The following is a 22,862-nucleotide window of genomic DNA, read 5'->3' on the forward strand; positions in this document are numbered from 1 at the left end:
TTTCCTTGGATAAGTCATACACAGAATAAGAGTGTGAGTACCCAAGTTCTGTGACACTAACTTTTCGCACTGATTTTGAATTTGTTTTGATAGAATAAAATTGGCAGTCAGAAAAACATCCAGATAATTGAAAGGGAAAGTTTTGGTTTTTGTGTGATAACTTTATGGTCTCAAAATGGTGGCACCAACAGAGAGACAACAGAGGTTGCAGGTCCGTGAGAACAACTAGGTCAGGAGGATTGTGGGAGTGAAGGGGGTACACAGAAGTACGATAGATGAACTGAGGGAGGAGATTGATGTGCAGTTGAGCTTGATGGGGAGGTTGGTGAGATGCTGGCTGTTATGGGCTGGACCCACTTGGTGCAAATGGGGAAAGAGAGAATGGCAATGAGAGCATATCAGGAGAGAAATCAGTAAGGTGGGGGTGTTTGGAGAGTGGAGAGAGTTGGCCAAGGAGAGAGGGAAGTGGAGGTGTAGTGTGGTTGAGGCTGTGCAGAAGCTAGGTGCCATTGGACCTCACCCCTTGTGAAGGGATGAAGAGGATAATATCGAACCAATGATGACCACATTCGTTGTTGAAACATCAATCGCACCTCCTGGAAGACGATATGCCCATTGGAGATCAGGGGAGTGCTCGTCACACGCCACATACTTTGATTTACCCGCTGATCGCACCATGTGCCTTCTGGTTGAATGGTTTGCATTTGCGGAGACAATTGTCTGGGAGGCAGATGGACAGTTGTTCTTTGCGGATTGTGTGGTTTTACAATGTGAGACATAATCTGCAGTGATGCTCACCATAATAGCCAGGATGTGCGATTGATGTTTAAATGGCGAATGCGGTCATCATTGGTAGATAGTTATTGGTATGCCATGTTGATGAGGAAAAATAAGCCCAAAATCCAGATAGGCACCTCTGTTTCATGTTTAACTAATGTTAACCATGTAATCTTTGTCTGTTTGACAGTGTCGCCAGGCTGAGGCCTACAGATTGGAGGTGATGGTTTGGTGTAGGACGATGTCCAATGGAGATCGGGGGAGTGCTCGTCACACTCCACATATTTCGAGATATATAAGTACTGTATATTTATATATCTTCTCCGTAAAGTTTTGAGTGTAAAGTCACACTTCAGTACAAGGCGCACCCCCATTTTTGACCCATTCTTAATTTGGAAAAAAACATATGGACTCATTTTCCCAGTCATTCTCATATTGGTACACCAAGTTATATTCACTTTTGTCATACAAATGATTTCACCAATTCATCCGTCTTTTACTGAGTTTTGTCTACATGGTGCAGTCATTCTCATAATCCACATCATGCATCATCATGATCACCATCACCATCATCAATGCAACATTATTATGGTTTACCATTTATCCTGATTACCATGCCTTCGCCAAAGACATATGTTATGATTGACAACTGTGAATACATGGTATGAATTTCTGACATACTGCATAAATTAAGTCTGCTTCCATTAGGATTGCGTTTGTATACTGTATGTATATACAAGTGTTGTATCATGTGCAAGTGTTCAACATGTGCTGATGGATTTGAAGCAGGAATCAGATTACTGCACATGAAATATATTTGTTTATTTTTCCAAAATTTCTTACACCTGTTTATAAAGAACACCCTGGACTTGAGATTTCCAGGAATGACAAAAGTGCATCTTATTCTCAAAACATATATATATATATATATATATATATATATATATATATATATATATATATATATATATATATATGTATGTATATATATATATGTATATATATTTATATATATATTTATATATATATATATATATATATATATATATATATATATATATACATATATTGTTACGGCTGTGGAAATTCGCAAACCACCATTCAGGACCCGTAGGTGAGATATCTCTAAGTCCATGTGTAGTTCGCCCAAACCCGTTGTATAGAGGGAATTTATGTGATTCATCCGGGCTACGACGCTTTGAGTTAGCCATTTTTTCTGTTCTATATTTATTTTGAACCAACCACGTCTCAACCGCCATCACACAACAACCACCTTAACCACCACGCCAGCCATCATCACCAACTACAACCACGCTCCAACCCTCAGACAACAACAACAATGCCAACAGCCACGACCTTTACCTTCACAACTCAATTCCGCAAACATCGCATCACCGCCATTCCCAAACGGCACCATAACCATCAAACCACCACCGAAAACCCTCCACCACCTTCACCTCTCTCCTTCTACGGCCATTCCCGCACCACCTGTGAACAATGAACGTTGGGCTGTCTCGGGCCCATTCGGCGTTTGGTGCCGAGCGCACCGAGCCGCGAGCGCAAATAGCGGCCTTTCCGAGGGAAAATTCGGATCAAAAACGCTACACGCCCACTTTTCCTCCGTCCAATTAGCGAGCGTGGGGCGGCTTGGCCCCGCCTCCAGGCACGTGTGTGTGAGGCCGATATCTGCAAATTCTAGGATCAGGGGAGGTTCACGCCCCCGTTTTCTCCGACCAATGGGCGAGCGTGGCTCCGCCCCCAAGATCATTCTGATCCGAATATTTGCATACTGGCTTCTCCTGCCCACCTATAAAAAGGTGAGTGCAAGGCGAATTGTGAGTCAAGTCGGGTCAGTCGGGTGAGGAGAGTGCGGAACTGAAGAGAGTGGCAAAGTCGAGTCGGTCGGGTGAAGTGAGTGGGAGAGTCGAGTCGGTCGGGTGAGGAGAGTGCAGAACTGAGAAGAGTTGCGGGAAGAGGCAAAGGAGCTCGGGTCCGAGGCGAGAAGGACGGCGGTCGGCGACGAGGTTACGGTGTGGGGAATCGCTCATCTCGTCACGGGACCCAAGCCAGCCAGCCATTCTCCTCCCCCAGGGCATCAACAATTCCCCCTTTCCCCCCACGCTGAGATAGTGCAAAAGGGGGCCCCGTTCCCACCCCACTCCAAACGTCGTGCCAACAAAACCCGCCAAGGAGCACGGAGTCGGGGCACAGCCACGCGGCCACATTTGTGGCTCGCCCGCCAACGCGTCACGAGGACGCGGGTAGGACCCCCCCCCCCCCCGGTCTCGCGGACCTGGCCGCTCCTCCAGGTCATGCGCACATTTGGCCTACAGGCCTGTCTGCCCCCTTGTCTATGAGGGTGGCTTATTTTCTTTGCTTTTGTGTAAATATGTGTTGGCGCCATCTGTGAAGTAGAACTGTATAAGTGTTGCCATGTGTGCACGTAGTCAGTATCAATTCTGCATCGTTGTTGCTTTTATTGTTTTGGTTGCTATATGTGCATTTTGACTGTATGGCTGTATATACGTGCTTTCCGTGTGCTGGGAAATAAATGTGCATTGTGTGAACTGTTTTCCCGTTTCGCTTCGTCTTTTCTTTATTGACCCTCCATCCTGCTTCACGTAAAGGGTTTGTAGTGGGTGCAAAACGCCCGGTAAATAATCTGAACCATCGGGGTCGACGATAACACCGCTCGGTTATCCCGATAGTTTGGAACAGGCTGCCCAAGCGGCTCGTGTCCGAAGTCGACTTGCTGCGAGGTACGATCGCCCGGTTTACCATCCGCGTGGGTACTTAGGTAGGTCGAGTTTGGCGAACAACCATATCCTACGCGGGTGGCCGATTGGCACGATTGTGGTGAGGTCGAAAGGCCCACCCGTGACTGGCTCCGGGTGATAGTTCCCGGAGGGTCACGACTGAATTGTCCGTCCGGTGGGCGACGTGCCACGATCCGAGTTACGTGGCCGTCCGCACACCGGCGGGCTCGAATTCGCAACAATATATATATATATATATATATATATATATATATATATATATTATATATATACATATATATATATATATACATATACATATACATATACATATATATACATATATATACATATATATATATATATATATATATATTATATATATATATATATATATATATATATATATATATATATAGATAGATATATAAACATATATATGTATATGCATGTCGCGTCAGATGCCCAGCTCATGCAGGCATTCTGAGCCCGAGTTCCAATAAAGTCCTCCGTGAATGGCTGAAATGATGTTTAAAGTTGATGTACTGCATTCTTTTACCATTTACAAAGCCACAAGGATCACCCAACAGATAAACAGAATTTGCTGGCTGATCATACGTGGGTGGCAGGAAGGCAGGAAAATGTTCCTTACAATTAAAAAGTTTATTTTAAAAGAAATATGGGGATTAGGAAGAACAACACAATCAAAAAATACGGAACAGATCTGGCAGTCAAAAGACAAAAGAAGAGGAATGAAAGAGGGGGGGGGAGCAAACATGATGTTTTGTACAAAGGAAATAAATAACCCACTATTGCGCCGACAATACCAGATTCACACAATGAAGGGAGCAGGCAAGGACTTTAGGTTGATAGGAGCTGGTCTCTGGTCCTGCCATAACCCAACAGGCTGGTATTGCACAAGACAAACTCTGGCTCAGAGCAGAAGATTGGAAGATTGGATGGCGATGAGGAATAGTGATGAGGAGGCCAGGAGACAAAAGAAGGCAGCCTAGCAGAGGGAGTAATATCTTCTCCTCTGTACAACAATGCTCAACTCTAACGTGACGCACGCATGTGCAGACATCGCCTTTATCATCTCCAGGACCACACTAATGCAAGGCAGGTCTCTCTCTTTGGCTACCCACTGGTGTAGGTGTCACCATTTTCATGCCTTCCAGTCCAGTGGCATGGCCCTTATTAATAGTGGTCCGCACCTCTCCAGGACTCCACAGTCATACCTTTACAGCGGGAAGGTCTTTCTGGGTGCCTTTATGCCGAAGTTCTCAGCTGGTCTTGCATGTGCAGGAGATTTTACACCAAAGAAACTTACCCTATTCTGCTCTATTCTTTACAACAACTGACAACTCAGTGCCCACATCAGTATGACCTACATAACTGCCAGATCCCTAACACAAGAGTAAATGGAACCTTCTTAAACACACGGTCCATATGATTCTTAACACAATCGAGCTATGGATCCCTCCCAGCCCATTCCACATCACAATATATTAAATACATATACATTGCGTGTGCATGCGTGTGTGTGCGAAAGCAGTCTTATGGTCTCCCAAATGAGTGCTGCAATTTATAATCAACCTACCGATGATTTGGTGGTTGCAGTTCCAGATGGGCACACAGAGCACTGCACGCACATGGGACCTTGACATCAGGACTGCATGCTGAAAAGAAAAGAAAAACATTAGTGTGCATAAAAAAAAGAAAAGGAATTTCTCCATTCTTTGTGCTGTTCAAAGCAACAAACGTCAAAAAAGACTTTTCGAAAAAAAATTTGAAAGATAAAGAATTTTAAAAAGATGACAATGATATAGACTGGTCTTCTATATCTCCCACCGCTGATAATTCAGCCTGGGAATTATTCAACAGAAACCTGCCCTCTCTGATGCAAAGAACCATCCCATCTCTTCTTGTGTTATCCTACCCTTCTTCCCACCGATGGCATCCTGTGTTGAGGCAGTTGCTTAGAAAAAAACTTTCCTTCTCTTCCTGGAAAGCAAACCCCACTGAAGGCAATCTCAGATCATTCCACAAAGGCCACAACAAGTGTGTGCCCACTCTCAGGAGAAAGAGAAACCAGCATCTGTCCAACTTCAAGATTGAACTTTAAAACTAGTCTACCTCCTCGAAAACCTCGTGGCATCCTGTTAAGTTTGGCTCCACCAGAGTATACTCCACCTCCATCCCTTCCCTCACTTTAAATGACACCACAGCCAACTCTGCTTGTGAGAAGGCTGAATGCCTCAATTCTGTGTTTGCTTCCAAATCCTGTGTCCCCCAACCCCTCACTCTCAGTACCCGTCCTACCCAATCATACCCAACTGCTCCTGGACTCTATCTTTTGCACCTGAAAAGGTGAAGAAGGTTCTTTCAACCTTTGACTCTGATTCTCCAACTGGACCAGACAGCATCAGCTCATGTGACTGAAAAAAAACCTGCTATGCTACTCTTTCACATCCTTTTTCTGAAGGGTTTACCCTATCATTTGCCATAGGTCATCTTCCATCTGCTTGGAAATCAGCCAATGTCACCACATCACATAAAAAGGAGCAAAAACTGATCCTCTTAACTACAGACCAATTATCTTCCTTCCAATCATCAGCAAGGTCATGGAATCAATCATCACAGTTGATATGAAATCCTTCCTTTTCTCCAAAAACCTCATCTCAGATCAGTAATGTGGATGCAGACAAGGTCACTCTACCTTGGATATACTGCATTGACTCTCCCAACAATGGATAAGGGTCCTCAATGTCGGATATGAGATTATGGCCGTCTGTCCAGACATATCTTAAGCTATCAAAACAGTCTGGCATCCTGCCTTGTTCTCAAAACTCTCTGTCGATGGCATCCAAGGCCAACTCTACACATGGCTTACTGACTTCCTCTACTCTCATCATTAACGTTAAGTTCTGGCAGTGTTCTGGGCCCAGTCCTATTCCTAATCTTCATCATCGAGCTCTCTGACCCTCCAGAAAATCTCCTTTATTTATTTTCTGATGACTAAACCCTCTCTCGTCATAACCCTGACCCTTTAGCTAGCCAGGCAATAGCTTCTTCCCTCTCTTCAGACCTTGACAAAATCACAATCTGGTTAAATACTTGGAACATGTCTTTCAATAAGTACTGAGAAATCTCACACCCTCACGATCTCTCTCCGAATGGACCGTATGACAAACCCTCCCATCTACTTTCTTAACAATCCTCTTGAGGAAATTTAGTCACTCAAACTCCTGGGTCTCACTATCAGCCATGATTTTTCTTCGCCAAACCGCATTTCAAAGTTGGCCTCAAAAGCCAGTCACCAACTGGGCACCCTCCATCATACAAAGTCCTTCCTTGGCACACCTTAACACCTACCCACCCACAAAGCCTTCATCATCAGCTTGACGGAGTACTGCTCTCCCTTCTGGGCTGGCGCCCTTGCCTCACACCTTCCTCAGCTTGATGCCGTGGAAACCAAGGGCTTTAAGATCGTTGGAATATTCCGCAATGAAGCTGAAACAATGGGTTTATCACTTTCCCATGGCAGACATGTCAATGCTCACTCTGTCTTCTACCGCCCAGTTTCTGGTCTTGCATCCTTTGTTCTTTCCCTGCTTTGTCCCCCCTCCCCCCTACTTAAGATTTCTTGAGGTTGCACTTGGTCCACCTTCAACCCCCTTCTGGTGAAACTCCAAAAATCGAGAATCACTGCCTGCCTCCATTCATTAGTTCCTCTTTTTTCCCACCTGTTCAATCAACTTCCACATTCTCTCCAATCTCATTCTTCCCTCCACGTCTTCAAGACAGCTGTTCACCACCATCTCAGGTCATCCTCTGTCCAAAACCATCATCATTTCAACCCCTGTTAACTCCCCTAACCCCTCGCCTTCTCCCCCAAACTCACTCCCATCCAAATTTACAGTTTTTCCTCCCTGAGAGTTTGCTTCTGTTTCCTTCTGGCCCACCTCATTTGCCTTCGCATAACCCTCATTCCTACCCACACCCATTATTTGTCATTGTCTCCCTCGATTGTGTCCTGAAGCCTTACTGTTGGTGTTTTCCCCCTCTTTCTACTCTTCCTTTTGTTATTTTGCATCCTGAGCTGTTCAGTGTTGTCGCTCTTCCACGAGCCTTGACTTTGAATCCAATAAATAAATATATTTTGTGACTTCACGCATTTTTGTACTTCTCGTGTTTCAAGTATGTACTTGACAAATAGAATGGCACGAGGTGAAGCGCATACCTCCCTCCGTCAGTCTGAACAGTTTATGTTTTGTAGGCCAGATATACCTCTGGACCTGAACCATAATCGAATCAGCTTGTTCTTGACACCTACCCAACTCATCCACCAAGTTATGTCATAACTAGTCCACAACATTTTAAGATGTCGAGTTATATATCATTTTTGGCCCCATCGCTCAATGGTGAAGAATCACTTAAAAAAGTTCTCGTATCCAAATCGTACCTAAAATCTAATCAATCCCTCCTTGTCGCGCACCCAATCTGTCCACCAAATTTCATTAAAAATCCGTCAATAACGTTTTGAGTTATACAGCTCATAGACAGATGAACATACGGACAGACAGATAGACAGAGGTGAAAACATAACCTCCATCCACCATTGGTGTTGGAGGTAATGACACCAAAGTTAAATTTATACTTTTGATTTTGTGCAAATATTTCTCTCCATTGGCAGCATTCACTAAGAATAGCTTTTCGGTAAGATTGCTTCGCTATTTTGAGGCGTGGGTTTGATTAAATCGGCTATTGCATTACCGGTAACGTTGCTGTAAAGTGAATTATGTTCGCTTAGAATAACCAAATATTATGCCGGTGTTAAGAAAACAACAAAATCAAACCCAGATCGATTTTTTCGACATTGGTGAAGTGAATAGATTTGGGAGATTAGAAGTCTTCAAAAATAAATGTCTCAAATCAAAAGAGGGGATGTATTGAATATATATATATTCCAAGAGGAAGTGAAAATTAAGCCTCCAGCAATTTTGTCGAAGTGGAGACAATTGGAAATCTTATCAGCACACTTGGCCCAATGGCCTTCCCTACCAAAGATATTACTTTCTCCATAAAATAATATGGAGACCACAGAAAGAGAGATTAATATTTCGTACAGACACCACCAGGTGTGAAGATAATTCATCATTTTTATGCCTCCGCTAACGAAGTCGTCGACCGGAGGCATTAACTTTTTGTGTTGCTGTCCGTCCGTATGTCCATGCTAATTTTGTTTTCTCTGCAATCGCTTATCTGATTGACGTAAAATTTTCACCATAGATGCGACTACTCATGTAGAATGCTTTAATGATAATTATGACGTCATAGGTAGTGTGACCACTCCTTGGCTTTTTTTCACAAGATCTTGGCTATTCGTTGTTCACCTTGGCGTCTTGGTTTTCTACAGGTTTTCTTGGAGTATAGGTTTTCGATTATCATCGCTTTTCCGAAACCTTGTGAATTCTTGGTTCTTCTCATTGGCTCACCTTGGCATTTATGAAAATGAGGAGTGGTCACACTGGTCATAGGTCACGTCGTGGGGCAGCCATGTTTTAAAAAAGGAAAAACTTTGGGCCTCTGTATCTCCAAAACTGCTCCATGGAAAATATTGAAACTTGGCACGTTTTGAAGTACTCCGCATGGGAAACAAGTATGATTTTTTTTGATGATGTCATAGGTGGCTTCGTTTTGACGTCATCATTGCATAGTTTGAATGCTTTATCTCATCAGGATGAAAATTTTTGAGGGTCATCTAGGGCTAAATTATATGGACAAAAAAAAAAATTTGATGACGTCATTGGTCACGCGGTTTAACATAAAAACTTTCAAAAACCTCTGAAATATCTGAACAGATCAAGGGAAAGCTTTACAGTTATGATCGCCTATCCATGAGGAACAAAAAGTTCTCCACGTATGACATCATAGGTCGCATCAGCGGAGGCATAAGTCAGCAGAGGAACAAAAACAACCCAAAAAACTCTCACTTGGACATCGTATTATTCTGCCTTCTACCAGTACTTCCTGCACATCTCTTCATTTTTCTCTAACATTTTCTCAATACCTTAATTGAAGAAAATGCTTCTTCCTTTAAAAGCTTTTAAAATACAGTGCAGTACAGTATATTAAATTGCTTCAATTCCATTATTTCCCTGGCATCAGCACACCACGTGTTCTTTGACATCACAATCTATTCTTCCTCTTTTTATTCTTCACAAGGAATCCATTTGGTGGATGTCATCCATCCTCCAGTTCCTGCAGCATAACCTTTCTCTGTGCTTCCAAAATGGTGGTACTTCCAAAAAGGAACAAAAATTCCTTCCACCCACCTCATTATCTTTAGCTCAGAATGTTACACATGGGAATCTTCAGAAGTACAGTTTTCTGAAGTTCTCTGTGCACAACAATCAAATCCCCTTCATGTTGTTTTGAAGTGTCAAACCCCTCCGTGTTAGTACCCTCCCCCATATCTCTGACAAGCCTGTGTCCTTCCAACCCCATCCCTTCTACGTGTCCCCCTCTTCAGTATCTCTCTACTTCATTCTCCCCCCCCCTTTTTTAATTCCTCCTCACCCTAACCTCTCCAAGCTTCTCCATCACCCCCACACTCTCCAAGCTCCCCGCTCACCCACCATCTCCAAACACCCCATTCACACCACCCTTTCCCAGCTTTCCCCTCACCTCACCCTCTTCTAGCTTCCCCCTCTCCAAGCTCCCCCCTCACACCACCACCTCAAGGCTTTTGTCCAAACCTACCTCCTCTCAGCTTACCCTCGTACTGTCCTCTCTCGGCTTCTCCCTCATCATGCCCTTCTCAGCTACACCCTCTTCCTACCCCCTCCTATCTTCTCCTTCGTATCACTGCCTCACATCTTCCCCACCATACCACCCCTCCCATCTTCCCTCCAGTTCTGCTCCCTCCCATCTCCCCCACCCCCAATCCTGTCCCCTCCCATCTTTCTTTCCAGCCCGCACCTACCCAGCCTCCCCCCTTCCTCCACATCCCCCAACCTAAGAGCATCCCCCACCTATCCCAGACCCTCCCAACACCTTGTCTCCTGTACCTCACTGTGTGGTCCTCAAACATCTGAGGCCTCTGCTCCAGCCTGACAGATCACTCAACCAGGCTGCTGCTAAAGCTCCAGACATCATCTATCATCCATCATCTGTTTAACAGAATCCTTCCTCCCACAGGACATCCCAGACTGACTCCTTTAGTATCTCTTTACTCCCTCCCAACCCCCAGGAGTACCTTTGCCTGCGACTTCCCCACCACTCCAACCTATTGGTTGTCTGTGTGTTGTATTGTCCTCAAAACAGTGACGACTTCATCTATCCATCTATACTGAAACGCAAAAGGAACTTACCACCTTTAAAACCTTCAAATATCAACAATAACACTGCGTGTAGTAAATGTGTGAACTTATTTGTGGACAATAGTGCCCTCACTGTCAGACAAAATGGTCACGGATGGTCACTTGAACCTTCAATGGTCACTTCATAGCACAGCTGTTGAACAGCCATTTTGACTGTCAGTGATTAGCCAAGGGGTACGGGATGATTTTAATGAGCTGCACGTGATGTCTTGATATTGGCTTTAAAAAGGCCAGTGCAAAATGGGCATTTCAATCAACATGCCACGATTGTCAAGGGATCAACGGCAGTGTGCCTTTGGGCATACTGCAAGGCGGATTGAGCTACCATGAGGTGGCACGTCGCCTTGGCTGTTCACACCTGACGATATCGGCCCTGGTGGACGGAGACACCCCCTACAACTCTGCAGATGACAGACCTCGATCAGGGAGGCCGAGTCACCACTGCAAGGCAGGACAGGCAGATGGTCCTCAGTCAAATGGCTTCAGACATTGAGGACTGAGTGGGACAGAATCCAGCAGCAATCCATCCAAAGACTGGTAGGCAGTATGCGCCGACGATGCACTGCCTGTATCCATGACAATGGTGGCCACACACACTATTGAAAGGGGACTGACATTGCACCCTGTGCTGTTCTGTACTGTAGAACAAACTTATGAGATGGTGTATCTTGGTCAAAAACTTGACATGTCATCAATAAAATGCCAATGTTTCAATTAGCAATTGTTGGTTTGTTTTATTTTGAACTGTTACAATTTTATTACATTTCAAACAAGTAGTAAGTTTCTTTTGCATCTCAGTATATATATATATATATATATATATATATATATATATATATATATATATATATATATATATATATATATTATCTCTCTCTCTCTCTCTCTCTCTCTCTCTCTCTCTCTCTCTCTCTCTCTCTCTCTCTCTCTCTCTCTCTCTCTCTCTCTCTCTCTCTCTCTCTCTCTCTCTCTCTCTCTCTCTCTCTCTCTCTCTCTCTCTCTCTCTCTCTCTCTCTCTCTCTCTCTCTCTCTCTCTCTCACACACACAAACACACAAACACACAAAAACACAAAAAACACAAAAACACAAAAACACACACACAAACATGGACCAACTTTTAAGCACTCATCCCAACGTTCTCTCTCTTCCTCATATGTGGCAATTTCAATTGTCACCATGCCAATTGGCTGGATGTTGGTACCTTTCTCACCAACCATGGCACTTCAGTCAAGGACGTCTGTGACTCCATGGGACTGACTTAATCTGTGAACTTTTCAAACCAGATTTCTCCCCATGTAAAATCCTCGCTTTTGGACTTGGTGTTGACAACCTTCCCTGCAAATGTCTCCTGCTCTTCCTCTGCTCCAATCGGTTTATCTGATCATGTTTGTGAGAGTCAACATCTCTCTGGCTATTCTCAGAGAGCTGCTTCAACAGTGTCGCTCAGAGATTTTGCATATATCATTGATGTTTCCTCGTTATTTAATTTTAACGACTTAATTTAATTTGATCTTAATCATTATTTAATTTAATCTCTTGATTAAATTTTAACCTCTTCATGCCATTAATGCCATTTGCTTTGAAAAATGGGAAAGAAAGAGGGAGGGGAGGACAGAGAGTTGGGGTGGGCAGAGAGGGGACAGTCCTTTTTATCCTTTTTAGTCCTTTTACTCTTTTAGTCTTATCAAGACCCTTTCGACACTTTGGAGCCCTTTAAACTCATTAAGACCCCATACACCCCTTAAGACCCCTCAGACCCATTAGAACCATAAGATTCTTGAGAACCCAAAGACCCCTCAAGATCTCGAAGACCCCTAAGACCCTCAAAAAGCATCAGAATGCAAAAAAAATCTCTGTACATGCACACAGTGGACCCACATGCACACGCACACACGATAAAGAAAAACCTTGCAGAGATCTTAAAAACTATCCCTGAGAATATTACTACAAAAGAGTTTTTGAACTACAATTGGAGGCAGTCCGGGGTTCAGTGACCATCCTCAAAAGAGCCCTCAGAACAAACCTCTCAGAATAACAGAGTTGAACAGCTTGGTCCATGAATTGTAATCGCTTAACAAAACGGAGGTGGATACTTTGAGCCCTGGGAGGACTCCGTTTCACCTTCTGAAACCCGCATATGAAGATACCAACCAAGGACACACACACACACACACACACACACACACACACACACACACACACACCCACACACACACACACACACACACACACACACACACACACACACGTACACTGCAATTTCCTTTCCTATCCCTACCAGAATGGATGAGGCTAAAATTCTTCACGTTTAGCAGTGCCACTTTCAGGCCGATTTGAATCTGTAACAACTGGGTTACTATGGGTTAGTAATTTACTACTAAGCCACAATCACACCCACAAACATATGGTTATAGATCACAGACTGCAGTACTAATATGCAGATTGAAATTCCATAAAAATATATAATTATTCATTTTATAACATTTGCATTGATTCTGTGCATGTTCATATGCACGTTTGAATGGCATCACCCTTTGTGATGATTTCACATTTCTGGAAGGAAAACTTGCGATTATTCAAATGTTTCGTAAAGTGCAATTCCTAAATTATTCAACTGCAACATACTGTTCGCACAAGAATCAGATACAATAATTTTATTTACAGTCAACATGTCTGAACTCAACACATATTTTGTGGTCAAATTTGTTTATTTACAGAAAAGGTTTTGTTTCCAAAGGAAACATATTTTTCTTTCACACCAGTATGATGCATCTTTAACACAACTACGTTGTCGATGGAGCTATAAACCATGACTACTGCTGTCATGATATTCCAACATATAACTGAAATATCCACTATAAACTATTATTATTCATAAGTAAAACTTGCCTTCTTAGCATTCATGTTTCATGTAAAATAAAAAAAAGCCTTCATGATATGTTCCATATCCATGCAGTTTGATAGTGGGTTCACATAAGCCTTATGACAACAGTATGGAGTGCTCATGAGAGGTTGGGAACATGTTTCTCGGTGAGAATTAATCCTGGGCAGGTTGCCATTCCATTGCAGGCTGTGGAAATTTCCACTGAGCATCGATGGGAATTAAACCCTCACGGGTGAGAGCAAGGCAACAGGGCTTTGCCCATTCCACCACTGAGTTGTTCCATGACAGACATGGGGGTATGACACAAGATTGTTTTCCTGTATGGTTAGAAAATTAATACAGTCATTTTGATTCATAGGAAAGGAAATTATAGAGAAAAATAAATATGAGCTTACAAAGCCAATATGACCACAGGAACATGATTATTACGTTAAGTCAATCCTGGGTTTCTGATTATTGAAAACAATTGAACTCTTCATTTTGATGAAACATTTTGATTTAATTGATGCTAGGTAATGAAAGGTTATTTAGAACAAAAGAATACCCCATAAAATCTGCGAGTGTAATTATTCTTGTACTCGAAGGGACCCATGCAGAACCTTTGCGGGAAAAGCTCTTGCTTGAGAGAAAGCCACATCGTTATTTGGGCGGTGTATAGGCAACATACCGCTGCCTCAATCGCTCCGGGAAAACAACCTGGGTTTAAAGCAAAAAGATGCTCAGTGTCTATTAGGCCTGGGGCCAGTGGGACCTACCTTGCACCCCCCCCTCCCCACTGCGACAATTTTTCACTGATACCACAGTGTTCATATATATCCCAAGTATCAGAAAAAAGATGTTCCCAGAAAAATAACTCATTTGCACTAAACTTTATTAAGCTGTTTCCATGGCAACCAATCAAAAATACATGAATCTCACAAAGATCGGCAAAATGTCAATATCTCTGTCAAATATAAACATAAAATCACAAAATTGGTGTCAAACTAAAGCTTAAACATTTACGTGTTAAAATATATTTTGTTTATGCTAATTAGCTCATTTAAATATAAATTAAATTTGACTTAAAGACAATAATTCCCACAAAAAATGCAAGAATTTCTATTTTCTTTCCTTGTAATTACTGACACATGTCAGTTTTTTTGTCAAAAAAACATTAAGTGTTTCCAGATACAAGCCAGGTTGGCAAAAAATATATTAAAATTTTTGAATTTTTAAAAATAGGCTAATTAGCATAAAATACAAAACACAATGAATCGTTCGAAAATCATGCGAAATCAGATTAATCAATAGAATTAATTACCTGGTCCTGATATAATACATAACTGCGAATTATGATGTCTGTTGGTGTTTCAGGGAAACATAACTATTTTCTGTTTGAGTAAAAGTAGTGGAAATAATTTTAAATGCATTGATGTGCTAATTAGGATCCGCCATTATGGAAATTCTCATTTTTGTAAATATCTCAACTTCTGGTGCATGGAAATTTGTAAATGAGGAATCTACACATATGTTTGGAGGGTCAAGGAGTAGAGTGAACATATTTCCTTTGTTGTCAGAGATGTAGAATAATGCTTGGATAGCTTAATTACATGCAAAAATGGAAACAGCTTAATAAAGCATAGTGCAAATGAGTTATTTTTATGGAAACATCTTTTTTCTGATACTTGGGATACATATGAACACTGTGGTATCAGAAAAATTGTCACGGGGGGGGGGGGGGCGGTGGGGGATTAAGGCTTAATGTCCAACTGCAAGGTAAGTCCCACTGGCACCCGGCCTATATGTGACTATATAATACATCATGGTTATATACAGTAGCTCAGACAGATTCCAATTGCACTGGCCCATAAGCTGACACCAGAGGCCTGATGCCTATGGACTAAACTCTAAAGCCTGAGGCCTGTTCATACCGTGATGTTCACAAGGTCCATGGTGCCGATTGGCTCCAACCTTTCGATATTTGATGATTCTTTTAAAAGTCATTTTGGTTGTTTTTGCACTTATAGGGAGGGCATGGTGATTGTGAATATCACAGCTCCGAAGATGTCTTTGGCTTCGCATAGCACCAAAATGGTGGCTGGATGGTGTTTCAGGTTACAATTATATTATGGGTGGAGTCAGGCCAGCTGCCTAACCAATGGGTGGAAAAGAGCGTTACACACGGGTGGACGGATGAACAAGCGTATTGTTATATGGATTGGAGGTACAGTCTTGAGAGAGCTTAGGGGCTCTTTCAGGACAAGTTGAGAAATGTTTCAAGGCGAGAATCAATTCTGGAAATGTCGCCACTGAAAGTGGCAAGATTTGTAATTTGTTCATGGTACCAGAGATAACTCACCTACTCTTTGAGAAAGGCACCGTGGGATCTTTAACATCTAACAATGAACAGCTTAATGTCCAACGGCAGACATCCAGCTTAATGTCCATCTGATGGTTGGCAGCCACATTGATGCCTCACCCTGAAAGCAAAACAACTGGGTGACTGTATATGACCAGGTCGAGATTCAAACCCAGACTGAACAGCTCAGAGTTGAGTACATAAGAATCTAAAGTACTTTTCTTGAGACTAAAGTTTTCTCAAGATCCGTACACCTTTGGTATAAATGGCAGTTTTTAACATGATGTTTGAGGCTGACACTGATCCTTGTTCAATAGGATTATAAATGGAAACCTGAACTTTGAAACTCTCTTTCTCAGAGCTTGTATCATGATGCGTAGCCCAGTTTACTCTTCAGCAGCTCATAGTAGCTGAGTCTCTCTTTTCATGCATTTCTCTCCCTTTCTTCAAGACAGAGCTGCTGAAGAGTAACCTGGGCTATCTTGGACAATGGCACAAGAAGACAGTAGGATTTTATTTTGTATACAGAGTCAAACCTCATGGAAGAGCTAGAACACTGAACAGATCAGGAGGAAACAGAACAAAAGGAAGAGTGGAAAGAGGTGGAAAACACCAACACCAAGGTGGCAGGATAAAATCGAGGGGGACTTGGACAAACTATGGGTGGGGGAAGGAATGAGGGGTAGAGGAGGACACATGGGGTGGGAGATCATTGTGGAGTGAAACAATGAAATTTTTTTTGACTAAAATTGAAGCGAAGAGGTAGAAAGTACAATATTTTGGAAGAAAGAAGCAAAACAAGGAACATGGCAACAAAAGGGACACAGAATTTTCACAGCATCCATGCAAGGAGTAGGCATTGAACAACATGAAAACGAATTGGACAAATAAAGCACAACAAGGTTATGATTTAACACAGAAAATTGGAGGGAACACACAAACAGTAACATAGGGATGAAGACATGAGTAAAAAACGACAGATCTGGTTCAGAAAATTTTCCTTTAATGAGGTAGAAACAGCAGCTGCAGATTCAACCAACACATAGAAAATCCCTGAAACGGATGTCCCCAAGTTTCGACCAACATGTGGAAAAATCTACAAACTGGGATGCTGTCTTTTCATGCATTTCTCTCCATTTATTGAAAACAGCATCCCACGACCTTCCTATCTATGTCATTGTCCAAGATCTAACAAAGGTAAAGAAGGAACATTGATCCGAGAGGAAGCCATTCGGCACTCATGCCTGTGCTGCACTAACCCAAAGAAACCCTCACCCATCCTACAAATCCTGCCAATACCCCTGTACCCCCTCCCTATCCCCAATGCATCCAGGTACCTATATCTCATTCCAATTTAAACATATCTACTCTTCCTGATGCCACGACCTTTTTAGGGAGATCATTCCAAGCAGTAAAGCCTAAGTCACATTTGCTCTACGGCTCGGATACGGCGGCCGTACCCCCCTTAATTGACAGAAACGTGTGGCGGCCGCAGAGTTTCTGAGGTGGCCTCAGGGTGGCCTTACGCCGTATGGCTATCCTTTACAGGCCGTAGGGTCGCCGTGGAATTATAGCGCAGAGTTATAACTTTTTTCATTTTGACGTTGGCAGTAGCAATTCGACAAACCAAGCTGTGACGTAGATGTGTTCCACGTCGACCATACGTAGGGCGTACGGTGGGCTTGCGTTATTCGTGCAGCTGCCGTAGGCTCTTATCAATGAAAAATGAATTTTGACAACCCCAAAAAAATTACGGCGGCCACACTATTTCCACGGTCGCCATAGGGTAGTCCTAAGGCGTCCCTGTGTTCAACGTACGGTGGCCTTGCGGTCTGTGTGACTACCTACGGGCAACGCAGGGTCGACGCACGGTTCCCCTATGCCCGCCGTGCGTCCTACGTACGGCCTCCGTGGCAGTCTGCGTCGACCGTGCGTCCACCGTGCGCTACCGCTAGAGATCGGAGTATAGGTGTTTGCCTATACTCTGAACTGGTATATTCAGTTATATATATAATAGTTGTAGTATGTTCAGTTATATATTCTGGTATATTCCGAACTGTTATATTTTTATTTCAGTAAAAAAAGAACTGGTATATATACCCACTCGTTACCGTCTGTCTGGCCGCATGTTCGCCTTAGGGCCCCCCTGCGGTCGCCTTGCGGGCACCTTGAGGCCACCTTGCATCTGCCTTGAAAATTCTATGGCCGCCGCAGGGACGCCCTAAGGTCACCGTGCGACATCAAATCAAAGATCGTATGGCACCCCCATGTTTTCAGTCTCCACAATTTCTAAATACGCCGTGTGGCTCCCCGAAAAATAAAAACATATGTGACTGCTACATTGTGTGACCGTGGAAATACTGCGGCCGCCCTATAATTGCTAGTGGCCGTAGATTTTGTAGACCCTACGGCCGCCGTGCCAAATGTGACTTAGGCCTAACTACTCTCTGACTGAAAGACCACTGTTGTAACTGTTCGAATCATCCTCACCATCGTAACTGTCCTAACTCTCATCATTTATAACTATCAAACAATGGCCCTTGGTCCTATCACTGTATATTCTTCTGAAAATCTATTCTGCATATATTTTGTCTATACCCTTCATTAACTAAAACATCTTTATCAAATCCCCTCATAATTGCCTCCTTTCTAAGGCAGAGAGTCCTGTCTCCTTAAGTCGTTCGTCATCGCTTGGTCTCGCTACGTATCTCGTAGCCAGAAGCTGTATCCTCTTTGGCACCTTTGTCCTTCCTCAGATGTGGTGACCAAAACTGGACACAATATTCTAGATTAAGGCCTCACTAAATTTCTGTGCCGTGCCAACACTACCTCTTTTGATTTATATAATTCATTCCCCACAACTAAAATACTGCTAGATTTACCCAATGCTGTCTGATTATCCCTCATATCTATAACTACCCCAAGATCCCTCTCCTGTTCACATGCTCCAAAGCTGCCCCTTGCATTATATGTTGTCCCTATTTTCATTATTCTTACCTATATCCAGCACCTTACATTTCTCTATGTTAAACTGCATCGGCCAATCTTTTGCCAATCCATTAAAGTTTCTGGACTTTCCTGAATCGACCCATGGAGCATCTGCCCAATGTAAAATGTGACTGAAAGTCCCCAACTCCCCCCTCTCTTAAACCCCAGTCATCAACCCCACACCCCTCCCAAACCCCAAGTTATCAATCTCTACCTCCCAACCCCAAGTCTTCGCCTTCCCCTTCCCCCTCCCAACCTTGAGTCATCAATCCCCTCCCGACTCGAAGCCTTCAAACCAATCCCAATCCCCCACCCCCACAACAGCTCCTCAACCCCCCTACTCCCCAGAAATTCCTCACCCCACCCCCAACCCCCTCTCCCAACTGTGTCCTATTTTACTCCCCATCCCCACTCCTCAGATCCTAAAACTCCCCCTCTGAACTCTGTCCCATCTTTCCTCTCTCCCTCCCTCCCAACCCCCATTTTGTCCTCCCTCCTCACCCTCTCATAAAAGCGAACGGTCATCAAAACACCGGAGTATTTCACGCTACCCCCTCCCCTATCATGCTATCACCGACCTCAAAGAAGCCCATCACGGTCACCTGTTCAACTCACAATCCTGCAAGATATGCAGAAAACCACATAGCATTGCAACTCTTAAGTGACCATGAGCAGGCTAATTATGCTAATAAATGACCCAAAACCAATTATCTTTTTCCTGCTGCATATCATATTGTTACAGATCTGGAAACCATTTGCATTCAACAAATAGATGTCCCACAAGTCAGTTATGTCGTAAAGTATGTGTGTAGTCAGATCCCCTTCCTTTTGTCTAGTGGGAGAATCAAAGGCGTGCGTTGCGATTTCTTTTTCGTTAGGTTATTAAATATTTACATCCAACGAACCCTCCAACAAACAACCAACAACCATTTCATTCCCCATCACAATCCACTACCCACCCGCTGTCTACAAGCACTCTGACTTGCCAAGGCAGGGTCTTGCAGCCGTTCCTTGCCGCTTTCACCAACGTTGTAACTCTTGCACGACGGCCTGTGCAACATTGATACTGTTACTCGAGAAGTGTGGGCCCGCGTGTAGGAGTGGCTGGGGTTTCCCGGCAGGGGCCAAGGCCCTGCCCCGGAAAGGTGGACTGTAGGACCTGTCCAATCAGAGGCAGACAGCGAGGTGTGTTCACCAAGGTCCCTCCCCGCTGAGGGAGGTCAAAAAATTTCCGAGCCTTCTCTGAGATTGGTTGGTCTTTTGGAGAGTTGAGAGAGTTCTGTGGGGTTCTTAAGGGTTTTTGCTGTTACGAAGGGGTGGTTACGAGAGGTGGTTACGAGGGGCGATTACGAGGAGTGGTCACAGGAGGTCTATGTTGCTGTTACGAAGGGTTTTTTGCTGTCACGAGGGTTGAGCAGAGGGCCATCGAGGCGGCCAACGTGTCTCTGCTGGCTCTCTACGAGGAAGGGAAGAGCGACCCCGACCCTCTCCGTGGACCCCGGCCATTCACCACCCGAACTCCACCACGAACCTCGAGTCCCACAAGTGCGACTGGGGACCAAACCAGCGACCATTGTCAGGTGCCGCATCACGGAGCATGCCCTTCCTCCGACGGTCAGGTACACCACCGAACTCTGGCCCCCAGCTTGTCTCTCTCCACGGCTGCGAGGGTCCAATAAAGAACTCTGGGTTTCTTTTCATGTGTGTGTGTGTGTCTGCATGTGGGCCCGTTTTTAAGTCGAACTGAATTCGTGTTTTTGGATCATTGTAAATACTTCTTGCATATTCGTGTTAAGTCTTGCTTTGTGTCTTCATTTACTGTAAATAAAACTTGTTAGAAATGTTCCCAGTTCGTTTCCGTCCTTTCTTGAATTGGTCCAGCATGGTTTGGATCTGAGTTTAGGCGGGGTTTTATCTCCGGTAATAGGACAATTGTAGTCGGCACGGCTTTGGTAGTTTCCGCTCGGCTGCACCGGAACCGGAGTTAGTAGTCAGTCGTTGAAACTCTACCACAGTCGGTAGAGTGACCCGGTTTGAGCAAGATGTGCCAAGGGTGTGCTTTCTCCGGTAGTCGAAATCGCGTAGTTAATTAGGTAAATTGGTTATAGACAAATAGACCCTATGCTACGCGGTTGAGATATTGGCGTCCATGGTCGGTTAAGTGACCCGCCGCATCACGGAATTATCCGGAGCGACGGCATACAATTCCGGGGAATCTGGTGGGAGACGATGAACCTCCCCCACCTAGTGGTCATTCTCGCCACCGACCCCCGGCCTGCAACAATATATACAGATCGTTAAAAAGTAAATAATGACAGATGTTTCCTTTCACAATGTCGTGAGATTCTCAGAAGTCCTCAGACAAAGACATGGGTTTTATAGTCCTTGGTTTAAGAGAAAATAGTCGGAAATAATGAGTAACCTCCACAGTAAAAGCCCTGCTTGAAGGAATGTCACATAGTTATTTGAGCGGTGTACAGACAAGACTGCTCAATCAATATGGACAAAACCACAGCCTCAACGCCTTTCAGCTCAACATCCTTTTTGCTGTCACTTTGGTCATTTTACACTGAAGGGAAAACTTTTTGGGAGGGCATGGCGATTGTGAATATGAGAGCTCAGAAGAAGTCTTTGGTATCACATAGCACCAAAATGGCAGCCATATGGTTTTTCATCAGGTTGAAATAGTGGGTGGAGTCAGATAAGCTGTCCAAATAATGGGTGGAACGGAATGTTACACAGAGATGGACGGACAGACAAATCAGCGTATTATATAGATAATTGCCCAGGTGGTGATCCCCACGTGACCATATTATTTACATCCTCCCAACCAGCTATCGGTCCACTCACAGCCGCTGTTTGCTTCCAGTGACTAAGCCAGTTTGCAACCCAGTTATTTATGTGATTAGCCACTCCACAAGCCCTCACCATAGCCAAGAACCTCCTATTTTTTATTAATCTAATCACCTTATCAAATGCCTTCTAAAAGTCTCGAAATATTCCATCCACTACGCTTCCCTCATCTAACCAGTCAAAAAATGCTTCATAGAACTCCATTAGAACTCCAGTAAATTTGTTCAACATGATCTCCCTTGAGCAAACCCATGCTGACCACCAATAATTCGTTGGCAAGTATTAAAATGGTTCCCGATCTGTTACTTAATTAACATTTCCAACATCTTCTGCACAACTGAAGTCAAACTAACATGTCAAGAGTTCCCCGATTCTTCTCTGGATCCTTTCTTAAATAACGGAGTTACATTTGCCACTCTCCAATCCTCCGGTACCTGTCCTAACTCCGAGCTGTTAAAAATATCCACAAACACCACACATCTCCTCCTCCTATCTCCCTCAATATTCCTGAATTTTTTTAGAGCTGTTTCTTCACTTCCTCTACTCATACTTAGATCTCTTCAAAAGTCCTTGCTCTGCCCAGAGATAGATACTCTCAGTGAGTGGAAGTTCCCCTGACTGTTCCTGTGTAAAATAGAAGCAAAATCTTGTTAATAAGCCTGCCATCTCACCTTCATCGGGCACCAATTATCCCGTGACAATCCTCAATGAGCACATGAGAGTCTTCTTAACCCTTTCTTTACCTCTTAAACACTTTAAGAATATCTTGCTGTTATATTTAATATTTTGGCTGTTTTTCATTTTCTATTTTGGCATGCTGAGTTATTTTCTGAACTAGTCTGTTTACTCCTATATTGATGCGAGTCGGACTCTAGTCCTG

General features: G+C 43.6%; 1 protein-coding gene across 7 annotated transcripts in view; it reads right to left on the reverse strand.

Moving 5' to 3' along the window:
* PDE11A (phosphodiesterase 11A) overlaps positions 1–22,862 on the reverse strand; it is a 324,082-nt gene that overhangs the window by 146,957 nt on the left and 154,263 nt on the right. For all 7 annotated transcript variants that reach the window (XR_015061190.1, XM_085893118.1, XM_085893115.1 and 4 more), the window contains exon 8: positions 5,134–5,212. Coding sequence is in view for 6 of the 7 variants with exons in the window: in XM_085893118.1 (XP_085749244.1) it covers positions 5,134–5,212 (79 nt within the window). In the remaining variant the exon portion in view is untranslated. The remainder of the gene's footprint in view (positions 1–5,133; positions 5,213–22,862) is intronic.

The sequence above is a fragment of the Eptatretus burgeri genome, chromosome 8, assembly GCF_056783735.1.
Source record: "Eptatretus burgeri isolate ZD-2024b chromosome 8, Ebu_testis_v1, whole genome shotgun sequence".
Classification (NCBI taxonomy): domain Eukaryota; kingdom Metazoa; phylum Chordata; class Myxini; order Myxiniformes; family Myxinidae; genus Eptatretus; species Eptatretus burgeri.